The 24,696-nt window shown below is 43.6% G+C and overlaps 1 protein-coding gene across 4 annotated transcripts in view; it reads left to right on the forward strand.

Annotated features, from left to right (window-relative positions):
- Positions 1-24,696, forward strand: part of lss (lanosterol synthase (2,3-oxidosqualene-lanosterol cyclase)) — an 85,400-nt gene that overhangs the window by 21,100 nt on the left and 39,604 nt on the right. For all 4 annotated transcript variants that reach the window (XR_010963481.1, XR_010963480.1, XM_067988145.1 and 1 more), the window contains 7 exons: positions 5,313-5,448; positions 11,108-11,216; positions 16,186-16,304; positions 18,006-18,103; positions 19,793-19,820; positions 20,696-20,752; positions 21,939-22,010. Coding sequence is in view for 2 of the 4 variants with exons in the window: in XM_067988145.1 (XP_067844246.1) it covers positions 5,313-5,448; positions 11,108-11,216; positions 16,186-16,304; positions 18,006-18,103; positions 19,793-19,820; positions 20,696-20,752; positions 21,939-22,010 (619 nt within the window). In the remaining 2 variants the exon portion in view is untranslated. The remainder of the gene's footprint in view (positions 1-5,312; positions 5,449-11,107; positions 11,217-16,185; positions 16,305-18,005; positions 18,104-19,792; positions 19,821-20,695; positions 20,753-21,938; positions 22,011-24,696) is intronic.

Raw genomic sequence — 24,696 nt, forward strand, 5'->3', positions numbered from 1 at the left:
GAATGGTACCAGGGATGCAAGAATTCAGTTATGTGGAGAGACTGGAGAAGCTGGGGATGTTCTCCTTAGAGAAGAGAAGGTTATGGAGAGATTTAATAGAGATGTTCAAAATCATGAAGGGTTTTGATAAAGTAAATAAGGAGAAACTGTTTCTAGTAGCAGAAGAGTCGGTAACCAGAGGACACAGATTTAAGGTAACTGGGAAAAGAACCAGAGGCGAGATGAGAATTTTTTAAATGCAGCGAGTTGTAATGATCTGGAATGCACTAACTGAAAGGGTGGTGGAAGCAGATTCAAAAGTAACTTTCAAAAGGGAATTGGATAAATCCTTGAAGGGAAAAAATTTGCAGGGCTATGAGGAAAGAGCAGGGGAGCGGAACTAATTGGATAGCTCATTCAAAGAGCAGAACAGGCACGATGGGCCGAATGACAAAGATATAAAAGCATGTTGTTATAGACACGAGAAATTATGTCAGTTTGCTGATGATACCAAATTAGGGGGCATAACAAACTGTGGAGGATTGATGGCGAACAGAGAAGGTTAGTGGAGTGGACTGATAGGTGGTGGATGCAGTTCAATAAAGAGAAACATGAAGTATTAATTTTGGAGGAAAAACAATGAAATAAAGTGTACCTGAATATAAGACTCTTAACAGAGTGAAGGAGCAACGCAATCCAAGGGTACAGATACACGGATGTTTAAAGTTTGGAATGCAAGTAGAAAGGGCCATTAAGCCAAGAGATTTTGAGGTTTCTATAAATACACTGAATACAAAAGAAAGGAAGTGGTAAATTTATTCAAGACGTTTGTTAGGCCGCTGTTGGAATATTTTACCTTTTACAGCCATAGAAAAGATTTAAAAAGAGATTTTTAAAAATTCATTCTGGGGATGTGGGCGTCACTGGCAGGGCCAGCATTTATTGCCCATCCCCAATTGCCCTTGAGAAGGTGGTGGTGAGTCTCCTTCTTGAACCACTGCAATCCGTGTGGTGAAATTACTCCCACAGTGCTGTTAGGTAGTGAGTTCCAGGATTTTGATCCAGTGACGATGAAGGAACGGCGATATATTTCCAAATCAGGATGAAGTGTGACTTGGAGGGGAACTTGGAGGTGATGTTGTTCCCATGCACCTGCTGCCCCTAGTCCTTCTAGGTGGTGGAGATCGTGGGTTTGGGAGGTGCTGCCGAAGAAGCCTTGGCGAGTAGCTGCAGTGCATCCTGTTGATGGTACACACTGCAGTCACGATGTGGTGGAGGGAGTGGATGTTTCCAAGCTAGTGGATGGGCTTTCAATCAAGTGGGCTGCTTTGTCCTGGATGTTGTCAAGCTTCTTGAGGGCCATTAGGAGCTGCACCCATCCAGGCAAGTGGAGAGTATTCCATCACACTCCTGACTTGTGCTTTGTAGGTAGTGGAGAGAATTTGGGGAGTCAGGAGGTGAGTCACTCGCTGCAGAATACCCAGCCTCTGACATAGAAACATAGAAAATAGGAGCAGAAGTAGACCATTTGGCCCTTCAAGCCTGCTCTGCCATTCAGTATGATCATGGCTGATCCTCTATCTCAATACCATATTCCCGCTCTCTCCCCATACCCCTTGATGCCTTTTGTGTCTAGAAATCTGTCTAGCTCCTTCTTAAATATATTCAGTGACTTGGCCTCCACAGCCTTCTGTGGTAGAGAATTCCACAGGTTCACCACCCTCTGAGTGAAGAAATTTCTCCTCATCTGTCCTACCCCGTATCCTGAGACCTGCTCTTGTAGCCACAGTATTTGTAGCTGGTCCAGTTAAGTTTCTAGTCAATGGTGATCCCCAGGGTGTTGATGGTGAGGAACTCGGTGATGATAATGCCATTAAATGCCAAGGGGAGGTGGTTAGACTCTCTTGTTGGAGATGGTCATTGCCTGGCACTTGTACGGCATGAATATTACTTGCCACTTGTCAGCCCAAGCCTGGATGTTGTCCAGGTCTTGCTGCATGTGGGAATGGACTGGTTCATTATCTTAGAAATTGCAAATGGAGCACCACATTGCAATCATCAGCAAACAGCTCCACTTCCTTATGATGAAGGGAATGTCATTGATGAAGCAGCTGAAGATGGTTGGGCCTAGGCCACTGTCCTGAAGAACTCATGCAACGATGTCCTGGGGTTGAGACAATTGGTCTCCGACAACCACTACCATCTTCTTTTGTGCTGCGTATGACTCCAGGCACTGGAGAGCTTTCCCCCTTATCCCCACTGACTTTAGTTTTACTAGGACTCTGGTGCCACACTCAGTCAAATGCTGCCTCGATGTCAAGGGCAGTCACTCTCACCTCACCTCTGGATTTCAGCTCTGGCACAAAGGAAGATGGTTGTACTTAGTGGAGTCCAATCGTCTCAACCACAGGGCATCGCTGCAGGAGTTCTACAGGACAGTATCCTAGGCCCAAATATCTGTAGCTACTCTCTATCATAAAGAAGTGTAGCTGTTAGCTGATGATTGCACTGTGGTGCTCCACTCTCACCTCACCTCTGGAATTCAGCTCTTTTTTTGTCCGTGTTTGGACCAAGGCTGTAATGAGCTCCAGAGTCGAGTGGTTCTGGCAGAACCCAAACTGAGCAGGTGAGTAAATGCCACTTGATACCACTGTTGACTGATGATTGAGAGAAGACCAATAGTGTGGTAATTGGCTAGGTTGGATTTGTCCTGCTTTTTGTGGACAGCATATACCTGGGAAATTTTCCTCATTGTTGGGTAGATGCCAGTGTTGTAGCTATTCAGGAAGAGCTTGACTAGAGATGCAGCTAGTTCTGGAACACAGATCTTCAGCACTGCAGCCAAGATGTGGTTGGGACCTGTAGCCTTTGCTGTGTCCAGTGCACTCAGCCATTTCTTGATATCATCTGAAGTGAATCGAATTGGCTGAAGACTGGTATCTGTGGGGATCTCGGGAGAAGGCTGAGATGGATCATCCGCTCGGCACTTCTGGCTAAAGATCATTGCAAATTCTTCAACCTTGTCTTTTGCAGTCACGTGCTGGGCTCTGCCATCGTTGTGGATGGGGATGTTCACGGAGCCGCCTCCTCCCATTAGTTGTTTAATTGTCCACCATTGTTAGCGGCCAGATTTGGTAGGACTGCAGAGCTTTGATCTGATCCATCGGTTGTGGAATCAGTTAGCTCTGTCAATAACATGCTGCTTTTGCTGTTTAGTATCGCATGTGTTGTAGCTTCACCATGTTGGCACCTTGTTTTCAAGTACGTCTGGTGTTGCTCTCTTTCTTTGTAGCGGCTTCGTACAACTGAATTGCATGCTAGGTCACTCCAGAGGGCAGTTAAGAGTCAACCACGTTGATGTGGGACTGGAGTAACGTATACACCAGACCAGGTACGGCCAGCAGGTTTCATTCCCTAAAGGACATTAGTGATTCAGCTGAGTTTTTACGACAGTCCAACAGCTTCATGGTCACTTTTACTGATACCAGCTTTTTATTTCCAGATTTTTTAAAACCAAAGTCAAATTCTCAAACTGCCATGGTGGGATTAGAACTCACGTTCTCTGGATTATTAGTCCAGGTTAATGGTTTACTAGTCCAGGAACATAACCACTATACAACTGTACCCACTAAAACTGTAGCGTGATCAAGAGGAAAAACTTGAAAAATTAGGTCTTTTTTATTTAAATAGACACGATTACGAGGCAAATCTAATAGATGTCTTCAAAATTATGAAAGATTTTGAGAGGATAAATTGAAAGATTGTTTTTGCTAATTGGCAAATTGGTAACAAGTGGGCACAGATCCAGGATTATCAATAGAAGAATGAAGGGGGAAGTTGGACATTGTTTACACACACAGATGGTTATTAGAACATGGAATGTTTTCCCACAAGTAGTTATTGAGATAGAGATTAGAGCATCATTTAAATTGGATAAGTGTATGAAAAGGGAGAATATTAAACGATATAGGAAAGGGCAGAGAAAAGGGAGAATATTAAACGATATGGGAAAGGGCAGAGAAATGAGGTCAGAGTCGACAGTTCCAATAGAAGAGCTATGACCAACACAAACGGCACACTGGCAGCCTCCGTGTGCTGTATGCTTGGGTATAGTTCCTGGTGTGAAGGATTCAGTTGTTCTACTGTACTGTAGTGTGTACTTATATTTGTTTATGCATGTACTGACATTACTAACTTGCCACTTCAAATTCTTCTACGACCTCGTGGACAAATGTCGCTACAAATTAGCCCAGCCACAGTCCGTGCTGAGTTAGCTGATCTCAGCCAAGCAGCAGTTGCGGTGATGCAATTGGCCCAGGTATCCTTGAGCTAGGAAAGGACAAAATACAGTCGGCTCCCACCCCGAATCACTATTTGCTGAATGTTGCTGGAAGATGTGCATGTGTGGTCAACCGGTGAGGGCAGGATCAGGCTCAGCTGTGAAGACCTCCACAGTTGAATAGAACATAAGAAATAGGAGCATGAGTAGGCCATATGGCCCCTCGAGCCTGTTGTGCCATTCAATAAGATCATTGCTGATCTTCGACCTCAACTCCACTTTCCCGCCTATCCCCATATCTCTCGATTCCCTTAGAGTCCAAAAAATCTATCGATCTCAGTCTTGAATATACTCAACGACTGAGCACCCACAGCACTCTGGGGTAGAGAATTCCAAAGCTTGCCAGTGCTCCTCTGCTAGCTTCACACATTAAAAAATGGGAACTTTGACAAGATCCCAGAGGGTACTTGGTGCATATGTAAACCAGCAATGGAGAAAATTGGGGAAAAACAATAAAGAAAAAGACCCTGGCATTTTTTATTTCTACTGTGTATGTAAAGCCATGAGATGGTTCTGATCACTAATTGATTTGTGTGTATGCTGTATAGATTAATTAGCATAAACGGTTGGTGTTATCAGCATTGGATGAGCATTAAAAGGGAAATGTAATGGCAGCATTTCAGAATGCAAAGGAATGAGATTGGCTGTTTTTGAGATTTAAGTTTGTCCCAATATGCCCAGCATGGCTTCTATAACCAAAATAGTGGTGGCATGGTCTCATGATAAGTTTCCGATCTTGGCCTTCTGTCAGTGAGAGGTTTAGAGCAGAGACTGGGCACTTCCCTGGGGTGCAATGAGGAAACAGTCGGTGGGTGAGTAAGCCCTGGACTACGGCCTTGTACCAACCAGCAAATGGACCTGCCCCTTGCCTGTCGTCTTAGCTGGGGAGTGAAATGTGGTGCTGAGATACCAGATAGAGGGGTGGAAAAGAAATGTTAGGTTTACAATCCTTGACTTATTACTGAACCTGCCTGTATTTTAATTTTTGTTTTAGGCTCTTCCCTCGATGGGTGCCAGCTCATCCCTCCACCTTGTGGTGTCACTGTCGGCAGGTCTACCTTCCCATGAGTTACTGCTATGCCATGCGGCTCACCGCACAGGAAGACGACCTGATTCTCAGCCTGCGCCAGGTAGGAATCAGCCACTTACAATCTCTGATGTTTTGGGCTGAGTTTATATTTTCCCATTGGAGGGCTTTTATTGCTCAGCTTAAAATGGTTTCAGTGCAGTTCTGTACCCAGTTTCAAACTTTGAACATGGGTGGGTCTGGTAAAGCATTTGCATTGCAAACGAGTAAGTCCCTAGATTCTTACGATTTCAGAGTATAAAACTAGCGGAGCATTATGCCACTATTTTGTCATCATGAATGACCAGACTAACCAATGGCATGTGAAGAGTAAAACGTATTCATAAAATAAAGATGACTTTACTTGATTGAATAATGTATATTACACAAGGCAAAAACTCTTCTTTCAGTGAGGTATGTACAGCGTATTTTACAATTCACTGTCAGTCTCTCTTTGTGAGGTATGTACAGTGTATTTTACAATTCATTGTCAGTCTCTCTTTGTGAGGTATGTACAGCGTATTTTACAATTCACTGTCAGTCTCTCTTTCAGTGAGGTATGTACAGTGTATTTTACAATTCACTGTCAGTCTCTCTTTCAGTGAGGTATGTACAGTGTATTTTACAATTCACTGTCAGTCTCTCTTTCAGTGAGGTATGTGCAGCGTATTGCAATTCACCATCAGTCCCAACAGATATGGAAACCCATCACGATATTTGTGTCTCCAATTCAAAGTACTGAGTAATCTACGCTTCCTGAATGGTTTCTGTTTGCCCTGTAAGAGTACTAGACACGTACCTAAATCCAGAGAGTCTAGGTACAGGTTAGCAGAGCTGTGGTTAGGGACTTGCCAAGTGAGTGCAGGGGTACTGCTGGTGCTTAACTTGCAACAACCACACAGTTTAACAGAGCATTGTACAAGTAAACTTCCTGCTGCTCATCCAGCTAGAGGCACCAAACCCTTTAGAGCTTTGGCCTGCAGGAGTATCTGACATTGAATGGGGGAAAAAATCCCAGCCCCGAGTGGCAGGTGTACTGCTGCAGGTTCCATTCGCAGGCCAAGCTGGCTGGATAGTCAGCAGTGACTAGAGTATTGCAGGCTTGCCTGTCTTGGTTATTGGATCACTTGGCTGACTTGGTTCCAAACGTTCTTCACCAGGCATGCCATCTCAAAGCCACTTCAATTCCAAAGAGACCCCCCCCCCCCACCTACCCACCCCCTCGCCCCCACCCACAATTTGCCTTGCCCAAGGAGGATAGTCACATTACAACAGTGATTAGAATCATAGAAGTTTACAACATGGAAACAGGCCCTTCGGCCCAACATGTCCATGTCGCCCAGTTTATACCACTAAGCTAGTCCCAATTGCCTGCACTTGGCCCATATCCCTTTATACCCATCTTACCCATGTAACTGTCCAAATACTTTTTAAAAGACAAAATTGTACCTGCCTCTACTACTGCCTCTGGCAGCTCGTTCCAGACACTCACCACCCTTTGAGTGAAAAAATTGCCCCTCTGGACCCTTTTGTATCTCTCCCCTCTCACCTTAAATCTATGCCCTCTCGTTATAGACTCCCCTACCTTTGGGAAAAGATTTTGACTGTCTACCTTATCTATGCCCCTCATTATTTTATAGACTTCTATAAGATCACCCCTAAACCTCCTACTCTCCAGGGAAAAAAGTCTCAGTCTATCCAACCTCTCCCTATAAGTCAAACCATCAAGTCCCGGTAGCATCCTAGTAAATCTTTTCTGCACTCTTTCTAGTTTAATAATATCCTTTCTATAATAGGGTGACCAGAACTGTACACAGTATTCCAAGTGTGGCCTTACTAATGTCTTGTACAACTTCAACAAGACATCCCAACTCCTGTATTCAATGTTCTGACCAATGAAACCAAGCATGCTGAATGCCTTCTTCACCACCTGTGACTCCACTTTCAAGGAGCTATGAATCTGTACTCCTAGATCTCTTTGATCCATAACTCTCCCCAACGCCCTACCATTAACGGAGTAGGTCCTGGCCTGATTCGATCTACCAAAATGCATCACCTCACATTTATCTAAATTAGATTCCATCTGCCATTCATCGGCCCACTGGCCCAATTTATCAAGATCCCGTTGCAATCCTAGATAACCTTCTTCACTGTCCACAATGCCACCAATCTTGGTGTCAAACTTACTAACCATGCCTCCTAAATTCCCATCCAAATCATTAATATAAATAACAAATAACAGCGGACCCAGCACCGATCCCTGAGGCACACCGCTGGTCACAGGCCTCCAGTTTGAAAAACAACTCTCTACAACCACCCTCTGTCTTCTATCGTCAATCCAATTTTGTATCCAATTGGCTACCTCACCTTGGATCCCGTGAGATTTAACCTACCATGCGGTACCTTGTCAAAGGCTTTGCTAAAGTCCATGTAGACCACGTCTACTGCACAGCCCTCATCTATCTTCTTGGTTACCCCTTCAATAAACTCAATCAAATTCGTGAGACATGATTTTCCTCTCACAAAACCATGCTGACTGTTCCTAATCAGTCCCTGCCTCTCCAAATGCCTGTAGATCCTGTCTCTCAGAATACCCTCTAACAACTTACCCACTACAGATGTCAGGCTCACCGGTCTGTAGTTCCCAGGCTTTTCCCTGCCGCCCTTCTTAAACAAAGGCACAACATTTGCTACCCTCCAATCTTCAGGCACCTCACCTGTAGCTGTCGATGATTCAAATATCTCTGCTAGGGGACCCGCAATTTCCTCCCTAACCTCCCATAACGTCCTGGGATACATTTCATCAGGTCCCGGAGATTTATCTACCTTGATGCGCGTTAAGACTTCCAGCACCTCCCTCTCTGTAATATGTACACTCCTCAAGACATCACTATTTATTTCCCCAAGTTCCCTAACATCCATGCCTTTCTCAACCGTAAATACCGATGTGAAATATTCATTTAGGATCTCACCCATCTCTTGTGGTTCCGCACATAGATGACCTTGTTGATCCTTAAGAGGCCCTACTCTCTCCCTAGTTACTCTTTTGCCCTTTATGTATTTGTAGAAGCTCTTTGGATTCTCCTTTGCCTTATCTGCCAAAGCAATCTCATGTCCCCTTTTTGCCCTCCTGATTTCTCTCTTAACTCTACTCCGGCAATCTCTATACTCTTCAAGGGATCCACTTGATCCCAGCTGTCTATGCATGTCATATATCTCCTTCTTCTTTTTGACTAGGGCCTCAATCTCCCGAGTCATCCAAGGTTCCCTACTTCTACCAGCCTTGCCCTTCACTTTATAAGGAATGTGCTTACCCTGAACCCTGGTTAACACACTTTTGAAAGCCTCCCACTTACCAGACGTCCCTTTGCCTGCCGACAGACTCTCCCAATCAACTTCTGAAAGTTCCTGTCTAATACCATCAAAATTGGCCTTTCCCCAATTTAGAATTAGGTTCCCTACTTCTACCAACCTTGCCCTTCACTTTATAAGGAACTTTACACTTCAGAAGTACTTCATAGGCTGTAAAGCCCTTTTGGACAGCCTGAGGTCATGAAAGGCGCAAGTATTTCTTATTAATTAATTTCAACGTAAAAGAAAGTGGTGATGTTTTCTTCCCTGCCCACCAGAGGAAAGTCACTATTTGCTTATGATTTCCCATCTTGAATGAGCTGCATTTTCCTTCAGCTGCATATTGTGAAGAACAAAGGCATTTTCCTTGGCACCTGCCACAAATTCTGTAACCTCACCACTGGCTCTGTTTCAGGCTGATCTAGAATGTTGATGATCTCAAGGTCCTAATCGATCATAAGCTGAGCGTCTGACTCAATATCCTCTCCATCCACTGCCGTTTTTTCACTTGCCTCCACCCCTACCTCCGCCTGTCTGCAGCTGAAACCCTCATTTTTCACCTGCAGACTCGATTATTCCAATGATTTCCTGACCATTCTCTCTTCTGCTACTCTCTGTAAACTTTAGCTCATCCAAATCTCTGCTGCCAGTAACCTATCCCACACTAAGTCTCATCACCCTCTGTCCTTGACCCACTTTGACTCCTGGTCCCCCAACGCCTCCAATTTAAAATTCCCATCCTTGAGTTTAAATCCTTCCGTTTCCTTGCCCCTCCCAACGTCTGTAACCTCCTCCAAAGCTACAACCACCCCTCCCCCAAAGTCTCCCTTCCTCTGACTCTGTCTTCTTCTACATTCCCTGCAATTGGCAGCCATGTCTTCAGCTGTCCAAGATCCATGCTCTGGAATTTCCTCCCTAAACCTCTCCACCTTCCTCTCCCCCCTTAATAACCCTTCCTCAAAGCTCACCTTTTTACCAAGTGTTTGATCACCCCTCCTAATATTTTCTCCTTTTATTCCGGTGCCCATTTTTTGCTTTTACCTCTGAAGTACCTTGGGACATTTTTCTACTTTAAAGGTACTATATAAATACAAGTTGTTGTTTCCATCAGTTTGCAGTCAGCATCTGAAGCCCTACAGTATACACCACCTTTTCTATTCCAACCAAACTGATTTTCTGTATAGTGCAAATAATAAATTAGAATTAGAGAAAGAATCAGCACTCAATTGCGCCATTTAATACATGGTATTGGCGGGATGAGCTGAAATAATATTCTCGTTGCATTTTGATGAAATGCTAAAACATTCCTTAAAAGGTAATCTGCCTGCACATATGATAAACTAGTGACCATCCTCTGGGGGGAGAGTCTAAGGGGCCTCTTTTAGGTTGAATTGGCACCAAGGTGATGGTAAACTGGACCAAGTCAGTTGCTATAATCCACTACCTGAGCCAGACAGGTATGAAGTACTCCAGGATACGGTTAATGATTGACCAACCAGCTTGACCCGTTAGTGATAGGTCTGCCACTGGTGGCTGGGATACTTTTTATTCAGTTCCAAATAATCCTGCAAGCCAGCTTCCTAACAATTGGAGTTGTCCTAGGTGGACAAGAGCTGGAAGTTTACCAGTGCTCGGTGCTGGTAAGCTGGGTGGTTTTAGTTGGTTAAATTCCAGCACACACCTGAGGATTCCTAGGTCTTGACTCTTGCCACCTATGCTACGTTTTCTGAACTTAGGGTTATGTCTCTAAAGAGAGTAAGTGTACACTTCAAATCGAGCAAACAGAGGCTCTACTTATGTGGATTCCTCAATGGTTTGGTTTGGTGATGGATTTCTTTGTGTGTCATACACTTGGCTTTTGGTTCTTGCATCCCTCGTAAAATAGACTGCAATTGGTTATCTTTATTGTAAATTCTCTGCAAGTCCCTGAAGTCGGGGCCTGTCCTGATTCCAGAGTGACACTGAGAGAGATTCCTTAGAGGAGGGAGTCTTGTTCCAGAATTTGGTTGGGCCCCGTCTCTGGACTTACACTACAACTTATTGTTAGTGCAGTGATGCTACAGTTGTAGTGTAAGTACAGCCTAAGTAACTGAGATTTCTATGCATCCTTTTGAAACCTGGGGGAGGAATAGGGACAGAAGCATCTGAATTTGGAGCTCAGTCTACTGTATGTTGAGCCATGCCCTGCTAATGAGAAAGCCCTGCTGGTTAAGGTTTCTTGTGGTGTTTTTAACAGTGAGTGACATGGTTCTGCTTTACGTTGTTAAACTGTTAGATTGCCCCTTTTCATTCATCTGTAAAGTGACACGTTTGCATTGTCCCTGCCGATGATGTGTACCTTTATATATGATTTCTATTTTGCTTTTCTCTAGGAGCTCTATGTTCAGGATTACAGTACCATTGACTGGCCTGCTCAGCGAAACAATGTGGCAGTTTGTGACCTGTACACACCACACAGCAGGCTCCTCACTTTTGCATACGGTATGGAAGATCCCTTAATTAATGCAGTGTGAAATTTATTTGTGTTTCGCCATGTTTTTAGAGAACATCAGCATGTTCGGTTCTATTTATTTTTAAAGTGGAATGTTCTTTATTGAAAACAAATTCCCTTCTCATCTTTCTCTCCTTCACTTCTGAAGATGTTGATTCGAGGTGAGGTTCCGGAGAAACACACTCGTACCTTGCCCAAGTGGTTATTCTTGATCAGATGTATAGAAACCCATCATTATGATTTAAGAGTCTCCAACTAAACCGCTGTGCAATCCATATAGATAAAGTTTCTATCTAAAAGGCTAATGGAATGTTGGCCTTTATCTCAAGGGGGCTGGAATACAAAGGGGTGGAAGTGATGCTTCAGTTGTATGGAGCCTTGGTCAGACCCTGTCTGGAGTACAGTGTTCAGTTCTGGGAACCACACCTCAGGAAGGATATATTGGCTTTTGATGGGGTGCAGCGCAGATTCACCAGAATTATACCGGGCTTAGAGGGTTAAATTATGAGGGCAGGTTGTATAAACTTGGCTTGTAGTCAATGGGAATCAGGGGGAAAACTCTCCAGTGGCTGGAGTCATACCTAGCACAAAGGAAGATGGTGGTGGTTGTTGGAGGCCAATCATCTCAGCCCCAGGACATCATTGCTGCAGGAGTTCCTCAGGGCAGTTTCCTAGGTCCAACCATCTTCAGCTGCTTCATCAATAACCTTCCCTCCATCATGAGGTCAGAAATGGGGATGTTTGCTGATGATTGCACAGTGTTCAGTTCCATTTGCAGCCCCTCAGATAATGAAGCAGTCCGTGCCCGCATGCAGCAAGACCTGGACAACATCCAGGCTTGGGCTGATAAGTGGCAAGTAACATTCGTGCCAGGCAATGACCATCTCCAACAAAAGAGAATCTGACCACCTCCCCTTGTCATTCAACGGCATTACCATCACCGAATCCCCCACCATCAACATCCTGGGGGTCACCATTGACCAGAAACTTAACTGGACCAGCCATATAAATACCGTGGCTACAAGAGCAGGTCAGAGGCTGGGTGTTCTGGGCAAGCGACTCACCTCCTGACTCCCCAAAGCCTTTCCACCATATACAAGGCACAAGTCAGGAGTGTGATGGAATATTCTCCACTTGCCTGGATGAGTGCAGCTTCAACAACACACAAGAAGCTTGACACCATCCAGGACAAAGCAGCCCGCTTGATTGGCACCCCATCCACCACCCTAAACATTCACTCCCTTCACCACCGGCGCACCGTGGCTGCAGTGTGTACCATCCACAGGATGCACTGCAGCAACTTGCCATGGCTTCTTCAACAGCACCTCCCAAACCCGCGACCTCTACCACCTCGAAGGACAAGGGCAGCAGGCACATGGGAACAACACCACCTGCACGTTCCCCTCTAAGTCACACACCATCCCGACTTGGAAATATATCGCCGTTCCTTCATCGTCGCTGAGTCAAAATCCTGGAATTCCCTTCCTAACAGCACTGTGGGAGAACCTTCACCACACGCACTGCAACAGTTCAAGAAGGCGGCTCACCACCATCTTCTCAAGGGCAATTAGGGATGGGCAATAAATGCCGGCCTCGCCAGCGACGCCCACATCCCATGAACGAATAAAAAAAATCCCTTGAGTGTGGGAGATGGATGGGTGATCTGATCAAGCTGTTTAAAATATTAGAAGGATTTGATAGGATAGATATGAAGAAACTATTTCCTCTGGTGGGGTTATCAAGAACAAGGGGACATAGTCTTAAAATTAGACCTAGGTCATTTAGGAGTGAAATCAGAAAGCACTTTTTCCATGCAAAGAGTAGTAGAAATTTGGAACTTTCTCTCTTAAAAGGCTGGGTCAGTTGGAGCTTTCAAGACTGAGATTGATAGATTTTTGTTAGGTAAAGGTAACCAGGGATATGGAACAAAGGCGGGTAGATGGAGTTAAGATATAGATCAGCCATGATCTAATTGAGTGATGGAACAGGCTCGAGGGGCTGAATGGCCTCCTCCTGTTCCTGTGTTCCTATTTGCCTGAACTGTAATGTCTATGAGCTGTTTGGGGCATTGCAGTTGTGTCCAGTATTGCCCTCATATAATGTCCATATGTACACTTTGGCAGCATAGATAGCAATGGAAACCGTGGCTGATTTTGCTTTTCTCCTTAGCCCTGAGATGCTGAGACCAGTTGTAGTACCCTTAGTACCATCCTGCCTGAGATCAGCCAACACACCCGGAGAATGAGAATAAAAACGGAAAAAGCTGGAAGTACTCAGCAGGTCAGGCAGCATCCTTGAAAAAACAGACGTCACGGGTTCAGGTCTTAGATCCTTCCTCAGAACTGGAAGATATTACAGATGGACAGTATTTAAAAAGAGCAGAACATGGAAAAGGGGGAAGGGAAAAGAAATAGAATGACCTGTGTAGTGCTTGGGTGGAGAACAGGAGATGATTGAATAGCAGAATGGTATTAGCAAGAGACATAAAAGACAAATATGAGATAGGTGTGCGTGCGAGTGTGCGCGTGACTATCTAAAGGGGGAATAAACAAAAAAGTGAGTAAGAAAAACAGGCAAGGCAGAGTAGACTCCAGTGGCCTTGGGGGTCTGATGGAAGCAAAAAGCAAGTCAGCACTAAAGGTGCGGACCACCCCACCAGTAGTATTCCAACCCCCCATCCCCAGAAACATCCGCACATCATTCCCATGTTAACAGCGTCGACTGCCAGAGAGAAAATGGGAGCTTTGGTTAATACCTGAAGTTGTTAATGTCAATGTTAAGGGCGGCAAAGTGCCTAGTACATGAGGTGCTATTCCTCAAGCTTACGTTAAACTTCATTGGAACAATGTAGAAGGCCAAAGACGTAGAGGTCAGAGTGGGAGTGAGACAGAGAATTGAAATGGCAACAGATAGAGAGCTCGAGGTCACAGCTACCGACAGAGCGGAGGTGTTCAGCCATGATCACCTAATCTGCACTTGGTCTCCCCATTGTCACACCATGAGCAGCGAAGGCAGTGTAATAGATTTGAGGAAGTACAGGTAAATCGCTGTCTCACAAAGCATGTTTGGAGCTCTGGACAGTGGTGTGGAATGAGTGAATGGGCAAGTGTTACATCTCCTGTGCTTGTATGGGAAGGTGCCAGGGGAAGGAGAGTAGGTGGTGGGGTTGATGAAAGCATGAACTAAGATTTCTCGGAGGGAATGGTCCCTTCGGAATGCCGAGTGGGGAGGGAAAGCTGTGTTTGGTGGTAGGATCATGTTGGAGGTGGCAGAAATGGTAGAATAAGATCTGTTGAATGGGGAGGTTGATGGAGTGGAAGATAAGGACCCTATCGTGATTCTGACGGGGCAGAAGGAGTGAGGGCAGAAGCATGGGAATTGGAACATACTCCGTCGAGGGCTCTTTCAACCACGCTGGAGGAAAATCCTCAGCTGAGGAAAAAGGGGACGTTTCATAAGCTCTGGTGTGGAAGGTGATGTCAACAGAACAGATGCAGCTGAAGAAGAGATTTAGAAACTGGGAGAAGGGAATGGAGTTCTTGCAGGTCGCAGGATGGGAAGAAGTATAATCCAGGTAATTGTGGGAGCGGTGGGCTCGTAATAGATCAGTGGACTAAAGATAGAAATAGAGAAGTCCAAGAAGGGCAGGGAAGATTCAGAGATGGACCATGTAAAGGTATGGGGAGGATGGAAATTTGAACCAAATTTCTTGGAGTCTGGCCTAGAACCTTCTAGTTGTACTGCTGAGTTACTTGATGTATTTATCAATCAATGAGTTAAGCTATTCCAACTATTTTTAATCAACATTTTCTGCCTCCTTGCCATGCCTTTTCCTTAAGCTGATACAACCAGCAAGCTGGATGCAGAGCTAAAAGCAATATAGTTAAGATCTTCATTTACCCTTAGATATTCAGCAGTTTGGGTTCTAGTAGCAGCCTGATAACTGTGAGGAGGCTGATGACACAGGGTTACATTGCCCCTTTGTCACTCATTTGGTTCTGTCCACGTACTGCATATAAATCAGAACCTTGTAATAGCAGCTATTTTTCATGTGTTGAATATTTAGACACAGTGAGTGAGCATCTCATCTTCAATGTACACAAAAAAGTGTTGAATGTTTATTTTATTTAACTGCTTGATGTTCGGTGATGTGGTTAGAAGTTGCATCTCAGTCAGAACTGGGTGTCACTTTGTACTAAATGTTGTTTTTTCACCCCTTAGTCCTGGTCCAAATTCAATCTAGATGGGTGGCATAGATTGGGGCACAACAGAGTAAAGCAGAGGGGGCTTTACTCTGCTTTCTGCTGATGCTAAGGGTAAAATGTATAAAGCCGCCCACTGCTGAAAGCTCTTTCATTGATGAATAAAAGTTCATCAAACCTCTGCTTTAATTACAAAAACAGTAATTTTTTTTAGCACTGAGTGGAATAATTATACGTTGCATGTGCTGAACGCTGTCTGGCTTCACAAAGCCCAGTTCCTGGCCTCAACAATAGAGGTTATATATAAAGTCCCTGTAACTACGTTGTAGATGCGTATCACACACCATAAATTTGTGTTAAATTAAACTAGAAGGAATAGGTAGAAGTGACAGAATACTTTGTACAATTTGATTCATAAGTTCTCAACGAGGTTCACGACCAGTGATGACAGTATATATCTGGTCCCCATTGCTGCTTCCTCCTGTGGGAAAGAAGTGAGCACTTGTTTCAGCACGGGACCAAATATGCAACTAAGTGGGAGGAGCCTTGGGGCATGATTTAAGATTTAACGGGAGAGCAGTCCGAGGTTCCTTCTCTTCCCCCGCCCCCAAAATCAGCTGTGTAGAATATCCTGTTTAGAAGTGAAGATTCCACAGCATTTTGATTTACACCTAGATGAAAATGTAACATTCGGCTGTACCACTGTCTTAATCTGTTGCACCTGAGGTGATGATTTGCTAAATCTGGGCTGTTGCAGCTGTGCTGAACGTGTACGAGGATCACCACAGCACCGGCCTGAGGAAACGGGCAGTCGCAGAACTCTACGATCACATCATGGCCGATGACAGATTCACAAAGTGCATTAGTATTGGGCCGGTACGTGTTATCTCAAAGGATTCCATCGTGGTGTAGTATTGGTGCCATTAGTTTTCATGGAGGCTCTATGTTTGTTCAAGATTGATCTCTTCCTAACGTTATTTCTGTTTGCTTTGGAAAAATGTGAAAGCTTTTGGACAGTCTCCATGTCTTTTGAATGTTTATTTTTGCAATGCATCTATGTTAACCAAGTACATATGTTTGTGGAGGAGACAAAGCTGAATGGTTTGAGATATAAGCTGTTATACTAGTGACAGAATGCTGAAAGTGCAGGTAAACTGAAGGAAAATGTTAGAATATTCAAATTTTTTTTGACTTTGGACAAAATGAGCTACTGCATCAAGATATAGAAGATGAGTGACAAAGGGAGTTTAGTCACACTTCAAATCATAAAGTCTGTATTTTTTAAAATATCTATTTACAAGATGTGACTGGTCATTAAATTGTGGTTACCAGCCTACTTTCCTTAGACTGCAAAGAATACACTTTGCAATCTGGTTACCTCAAAGCCATTATTCACAAACAAATACAGTTTGATTGCAAAGTAAGTAGAAACCAATTATCACAGACTGCTGGCTTTGTCCTGAAATCGATGGTTAATTTACAAGTGGTCAGTTACCTTGCATTTGAAAGAAGTTAAGGAAATCCTTGCATTAAGTTGATAAACTTGTTTCCATTATGAAAGGCAAATATTATTTTCCTATATTCCTGTTTTTAACTTCAGTGGGAACAGATACTATGCTCCGTTTAGGTCTGTTGGTGTCCTGTCAATTTTCTCCAGTTATGAAAGATGCAATTTATTTTCTTTGTTCCTTGCTAAACTTCAAACAATCCCTGGATATATCTCAAGGAGCATGCTTCAAGTTCACGATTTATAGTACTGTGCTACATGCCGGCATTCTGGGCTTTATATATTCCCAAGTAACGGGTTACTGCTCAGACACCAGTCCATAGAGTTAGTGAAGTGATGCATTTGTTTATTTTTTTGTACCTGAGGAATTAAATATTTTGAAAAGTACTGCAATCTGTATTGCCTTTGCTACTGCTTATCTGTTAATAATAAACGTGTTCTGTAATTTATAGCGGAGGCCACAGTCTGATAGTGTTTGTTCTACTACTCTCTGAAATCTAGGGGATCACAAGAGGACGCATGATGTATCCAATAAGCTAACTTCAGTGTCCAGGGTTTCTAAGCTTGCTACACCTTCAGATATTAGGCGTTTAAAGGTCCACTCTGATTCATAGGGAGCAAGTCTCGCATACAGGAGTGGTCTTTGGCACTGAGCATGAGGAAAATAAGAGTTTAAAAATCAAAAAAACATGCAGGTAAACTGAAGGATAAAATTACAATTTTAAAGTTTTTTTTGGGGGTAGGGAAATGAGTTACTGCACCAAGGTGGACATGATTATCACTAGTTACCTGTGTTAATGTTACAATATTGTATCCTCATTTTACTGATATGGTGGAGCACTGGTGTTCTGTTACACGCTGTGTGCACACGGTATGAAAATAAAGCTCTTCTCAGAAGTTACAATGATATTGTGATGTTGCCTGTTGAGTGTACAGTGCTATTGGTGTGGATGAGGCCCACGTGATCATGTGATGCTGTCAGTGTGGATAGGATCACATGACAGGGTGAGTGGGGCTCAAGTGACAACCTCTTTCCTCCACTATTATCTGGGATTCTGTTTGTTTTTTAGATTTCCAAAACTATCAACATGTTAGTTCGCTGGCACGTGGAGGGTCACAAGTCCCCTGCTTTCCAGGAGCACGTTTCTCGTATCCCAGACTATCTCTGGTAAGTCTTCTGTCTGGATTGTTTTGAGATGAAATAATAAAGAATGGGGACAAGTCACAACCATTCTATGCCTACACTATTGCTTCTGCTATTTATTGACTTACACTCTAGTCGATCTGAGCTTTTCTTGTTTGTCTATCTTTTTTATTCATTCATAGGATGTGGGCGTCGCTGGCAAGGCCAGCATTTATTGCCCATCCCTAATTGCCCTTGAGAAGGTGGTGGTGAGCCACCGCCTTGAAGTGGCTTGCTAGGCCATTTCAGAGGGCAGTTAAGAATCAACCACATTGCTGTGGGTCTGGAGTCACATATAGGCCAGACCAAGTAAGGATGGCAGGTTTCCTTCCCTAAAGGACATTAGTGAACCAGGAGGGTTTCATGGTCACCATTGCCGATACTAGCTTTTTATTCCAGATTTTATTTAATTAACTGAATTTAAATTCCTAGCTGCCGTGGTGGGATTTGAACTCGTGTCTCCGGATTATTAATCCGGGTCTCTAGTCCAGTAACATAACCACTGGCTACTCTATGTAACACTGTTACTCCTGACTAGTACATTTAAAATCATTAAGGGTTTTGATGTGGCGTTATTTCCACTGGTTGGTGACTCAGTAACTAGAGGGCGTACGTTGAAGATCAGCAGAAGAACTAAGGGAGAGGTGAGGAGAATTTGCAAGAAGCTCTGACACTAGCATCATGGACTGCTCTGACTTTGAAGCCCAATGTTTGTAAGAGCCTTTGGCCCCTTGGGTACTACACCTTTTCTTTAAAATTGAGGTTCATTTAGGTCCTTTCCCCAAGATTTATACCCCTAAAAAAATTAAGTGTGATTTTGGCATATTTATATGATTGTTTAGTTTCTTGGCCACTTCTTGATGATGAATCAGAGTCAAGTATGAGAATGGATATAGGAAAACAAAAATACTTCCTGCAGTGTGTGTCAAAGCTGAGTATGAGAATGTAGCAGTACTGCTGTAGTAATGGCTTTTGTTATAATAACACCCGATGCAGCAGGATAGAGCATGGCAGTACAGTAACACTCCTCTACTTGTGTTGCTCAGGAACCAACACAGCATAAATGGCCACATGTGATAGATTGGTGCTTTACTAGAACTGGTGGAACCAGAAAATCAAACACCATTGGGGAAGCATCATTACCACAAGGACTGCAGCAGTTCAAGTGAAAGGCCCACCAATACCTTCTCGGGGCAACTAGGAATGGGCAATAAAATGCCGTCTTGCCAGCGCTGCCCACATCCTGAGAGCAGATTTTTTTTTTAAATCAAACATTTGTAATGCCAGATGGGGGAAGGGAAGACATGTCCTGCATCCATTCTGACTCGTGAGGGCTGTCACAGTGATTATATTGATATCTGCAGCCTCATTCTCTTTCCCTTCCTGCCCCAACCTTCTCACCAAACTCACCACAGCTATCTGCTGCTGAAGGGTTTGTGTTGAGGTGTGAAGCTCTGAATGGGGGAAGAAGAGGAATTTGACAAAGGAGCAACATAGTTAATCTGACATTACTGATTGCCATTGTAATGTGTCCGAATTGATGCAGTGAAGTGAGCTTGGAGCATATTGCAGACATTGCCGATGACAGCACCTCATGCCGGTTAGAATTATTGAACAGCATCCAAACAACTTCCAGTTGATTTCAGCCTCATAATCTTCAAATTCAATTCACAGGCTTGGCCTTGATGGAATGAAGATGCAGGTAAACAATTTCCTTTTTAAATTCATTGTTGAGTTAATGCAAAGGAGGAGGGGGTCTCATTAATGGACACCGTGGTGGGTTTTAGGAGACCTGCAACGCTCTGCTTTTGTTTTGCTGGAATGTTTGACTTTCTACAAATTAAACTGATAATGCTATTTTCCTCTTTGCAGTCATTTTTCTTGAGGATGTGTAGCAATGCATTTCTCCTTTGATATATGAAAATTTTTTATTACTTTTTTTATGGAATTATTCACTTACAGGAACATTAAATTCCAATGTCAGCAATATTTGCTCTTCTTGCCATTTAATTACAGTAAAATGTTTCTCCACTGTTTTATTTCTCTTCTCAGAGCACTTTGTACTTGCTTATTTGCTAAGACTTTTTGTTGACCTATCATGCTCTCTGATAATCAGGTGTTGTGGCCTGAGGGATGGCTGAGAGCATGTGGTGGCAAAGAGCATGTGTGGCAGTGAGGCAGGAACCTCGCCGGGGTTAGCTAGCACCTCGCCGGGGTTGGCTACGTTGTAAGATGAATATCAATAAGAGGACCTAAACACCTCAAGGATTGACTTCTCTAATGCTTTCCTTGGCAGCCTCCCTTTCAGATAAGGGGCCTCCTTATAAATCCAAGTTGTTTTTGGTTGTTGAGCATGCTATCCCAAAAAATTGGCAGAAATTGTATTTTCAATTTTCACTGCACTAAGAACTACCCTGACTCTGCCAGCTACTGACCAATAAGATATTGATTGCAAGCGAAACTATTTGTATTGAGACTGGATTAATACACTGCAAACATCTCCACTGTAGTACAGTAAATGGAATGAGCATTGGGTATTCACAGAAATGCACTAAGATACCTGTATTTCTGTCCCAGGGCACCAACGGCTCCCAGCTGTGGGATACAGCGTTTGCAATCCAGGCCTACCTTGAGGTGAGCAACCAAGACTCCTGCAAGTCAGTGAATAGCCTGACTGCTTGGACAAAGAGAATTATTAATGAAAATATTAACTCTAAGCTGAACATTAAATGTGCTGTTTATAGAGGTTGGCATTATCAGATGAAATGACTAGTTATTGGACTTCTTTGGCCTGTAATTTCTATTTCTGTCTCCTCCCCAACTCTAGCCTGGAGACCCTGAAGTCTAGTAGTGCTTTCAGTAATAACCCAGCTGAGATCAGCCAACTCAGCACAAACCAAGGATCAAACATGGGACCTCCCTGGTTTGTATAGCTCAGAACTATACCTACCATGTGTTTCATTAAACAAGAGATTCATGGAGAAACCCCTGCCTGTAACTATTCAGTACGTAATGGATTTAGATATCAGACTGAAAAATAAAAGTATGCAATAGGCTAGTTTATGATGTGACATTGTATCTCCATCACATCGCAACAATGGTGACCAGTAATCAGCACCTGTTTGTTGCACTTACGCTGTAGTGATGTAACTATGAGGTTGAATGGGTAAGTAGTGTTTTAGGTACTTCTGTCTGTTTTGGGTCTGAAACTTCTTGGCTGGTTATTGGAATGTTGCTATCTAACAGAACAACTTCCAAAAATGAGATCCAATGGATTCTTTCTGGGGATCTTTTCTAAGTATGAGTGCAGTCCTTGAGGTCTTAACTTTTTAACTCCCCCATTGGGAAAGGAAGGGAGCTGAAACTAACCCCCCAACCCCCTCCCAGCTGCGATCTGGAATTCAGGCACACTGCACACAATTCCCCATATAATGAAATCCTGATCTTGGCTGGAATGTTTAGGATACTCCTTGCTACTGAAGGAGTGAAAAACCCAAGACCCCAAGGGCTACACAATATAATAGATAGTTATAATCCCAGGTGCTGGTTCCATTTCTGATCTATCGGATGGGACCAGACAAAAAATTGACCAAAATGCAACTGAGTTTGCATCCTACAACTGTAACATAAGATGCCTTGTGTATTCCAAAATTGCAGCCATTCTATAAAATCAAACCGAGTGAGAAATCTACTCCGTTTGAGCTGCATTTGTGTTTGTTTCCCCAGAGGTGAAAGATAATATTGTTTTTCAGCCCTGATGTGAGCATGTTTTTTATTCTCTGAATGATCTGATAACTTCTGATATATTTTCTTGATTCAGGCAGGAGCTCAGGACATCCCAGAATTCACCGCCTGCCTCAAACGTGCCCATGAATACTTTCGAATCACACAGGTAACGTCAGTTACTGGGTACAAAATAAATATTGCCACATTCTAACTGCAGAAATCTGGTTGCGTGCCCTTTAGTTTTGACATTATTGTGACTGATGTTTTGTTTTTACATTTTTGTATGTTCGAATCCAATGGTCAGTGTGTAGCACAGTAAGATAATGAGGAACTCCCTAACTCTGCTGCTGTGCAAGTTAGGAACAAGAAGCAAACTCTTGGACAAAACCTAAATCAATGTAAAGAGACAGATGTGCATTTCTCATGAGAATTATCTGCACAAATGGTCCAATAATCGGAACAGATAGCCCCACGCTTTCCAGGAAGACAGATACTCCTGCCTTCTGGCCATACTGAACTGCATGGGTTATGTTACTAAGTGAAGTCCTTTCCACTCCTTCTCTGCTGAATCAGAAAAAACTTCACGTGTCGGCAAACATGTTGTGTCCGTGCTGTAAGGCACAAACTCCACTGGAGTTCTGTCTGGCATCAAAGCAGTACACCCCTGACTAACTCATTGGCTGCTCAGAGGCTAAATCTTGTCTGTAAGGATGCTTCTAAACTGTTCCACTGATTTGTTTCTCCCTATGTGTCCAACATGAAATGCATATCTGGGAGGAGGTATGTCACAGAGGCTCTACAGTAGTGAGGGTTGTTCTGTTATTCAGTTTAGTAACTTGGCTTGATAGCACTTTTGTCTTTGGGTCAGTAGTTGTGGGTTAGAATTCCACACCAGGACTTGAGTGCAAGATGTAAGTTGTGCAGTACTGAGAGAGTGTTTCAGATGGATGTTAAATATCTCTTGGCACTATTCAAAGGGCAGGGCGTTCGTCAGGTATTCTGGTCAACATGACTCCCCCAAACAAGTAGATTAACTGATCATTCAGCCGAGTGCTGGTGTAGATTGGTTGTTGTATTTATCTGCTTAGCAGTCATTGCATTTCAAAGTACTTCACTTGAGATGCACCTTGAGATGTTTCGATGTGCTAAGCTGCTATAATAATGAAAGCGTTTTATTAAAATTATTACTTGCCACAAAGTGCAGACAGGAATGGCAAAGCTACAGAAGATACAGAAATTGCTGCTATCTGGCCCACAACTCTAGTGCCTTGTAATGGGGAAGTACTGCTATTATGTAGTTTAATTAGTTGTCCAGACAAGCGGTGTGATTTTTGCAGTGCTTGAAACTGGGACATGTAATAATACATGTCTGTAGCCTGAAGAGGGCACACAAAGCTTACAAAAACTGGCTGTTGACATAAACCAGACAACATGGAAATCGACCTGGACCACAGCAGACCTTAAGGAGTATTAAAAGCTGCAGACTTCTGCAGTGACATGTCACCTAGAAGGAAAGAGCTTGCATTTATATAATGTCTTTCACATCATCAGGATGTCCAGAAACACTTCCGTCAATCAATTACTTTTTAAAGTGTAGTCATTGTTATATAGGCAGACATGGCAACCAATTTGCACACAAAGAGGCCCCACAAACAGTAATGTATTTTTGTGGATGAATAAAAGTTGACCATGACACTGGGAGAACTCTTTGAATAGTGCCGTGAGATCTTTAACATCCACCTGAATAAGCAGGCCGGCCCTCGGTTTAACATCTCATCCCAAAGACCCATTGTAGTACTGCATTTTAGTGGAGACCAGTCACTAATGGCTAATAGTCAAATGCTTTTTAGGTTTTAATGTAAATTTAGAGTGTCAGCCTTGATTATTTGCTCAATTCCCAGAGTAGAGATTGAACCCAAACCTGACTCGGAGGAGAGAGTGCTACCACTGATCATTTTGAAAGGACTAGAGTACAGATGGCGCTAGTTAGTTGTCCCCATGGTTTTTGTTGGTACATACTCTAGGGCAGGGGTGTCAAATTTGTTTTACATAGTGGGCCTGAACCGACATGCTGCCACTTGGCATCTTGGCATGGGCCACATTCAGCAAGTTAATTGGACACACTGGAATAGAAATTGATACACGTTTTGCCTGTTTTCAGGCGTAAAATGGGCGCAATGTAAACCAATTTCTGGGGGTCCTGCACCTAATCTGCGCTGGAGGCAAGGCTGCCGCCATATTGGTCCTCACTGTTTTTAGGCATCCTTAATGGACGCCTGAAATTTTCATGGGATTAATTTACATATACAAAGAAGTGTCATGTGCCTATTTTGGGACCATTGAGCAAAATATGTGAAAAACTAGATGGAGCAAGCGCCGACTAGTTTTTCCAGCTCTACAGTGGCCTAAACAGCAGCCCTTAAAGGGACCGCTGGAGGCCGCTGAAGAAATGGTACGGAAAGTTTTCTTTACTTCCCCTTCCGTGGAGCATGGAGGAGCAGGAGTCCTCCTCCAAATTCCACAGCACCGCTGTGGGCCCCTGAAGACTGTACTCTGCCCTCCTGCTGCATCTCCTCCATGAATTGGAGCTTGTGATGCTCCCTGATCTCAGTGAGAATCCTCAGTGTTCGTTCCTTTGTTCCCCATTTGCCCACTAATGAAACAATCTTTCACTGTTTGCCCACAGTAAGGTCCCCAGGTTTCACTCACCCCTTTTACTGTCTGCTCCTCTCTCTCTGGCATTGGTGCACAGTTATGTGGCACCATGAAGTAGTAGAATGCAAGCTTATGACTAACCCTACACACCACTGAGTCCCTCCTTAAAGAAATTGATGGGGGGGAAAAGGGAGAGA

This window comes from Heptranchias perlo, chromosome 7 (assembly GCF_035084215.1).
Source record: "Heptranchias perlo isolate sHepPer1 chromosome 7, sHepPer1.hap1, whole genome shotgun sequence".
Taxonomy (NCBI): domain Eukaryota; kingdom Metazoa; phylum Chordata; class Chondrichthyes; order Hexanchiformes; family Hexanchidae; genus Heptranchias; species Heptranchias perlo.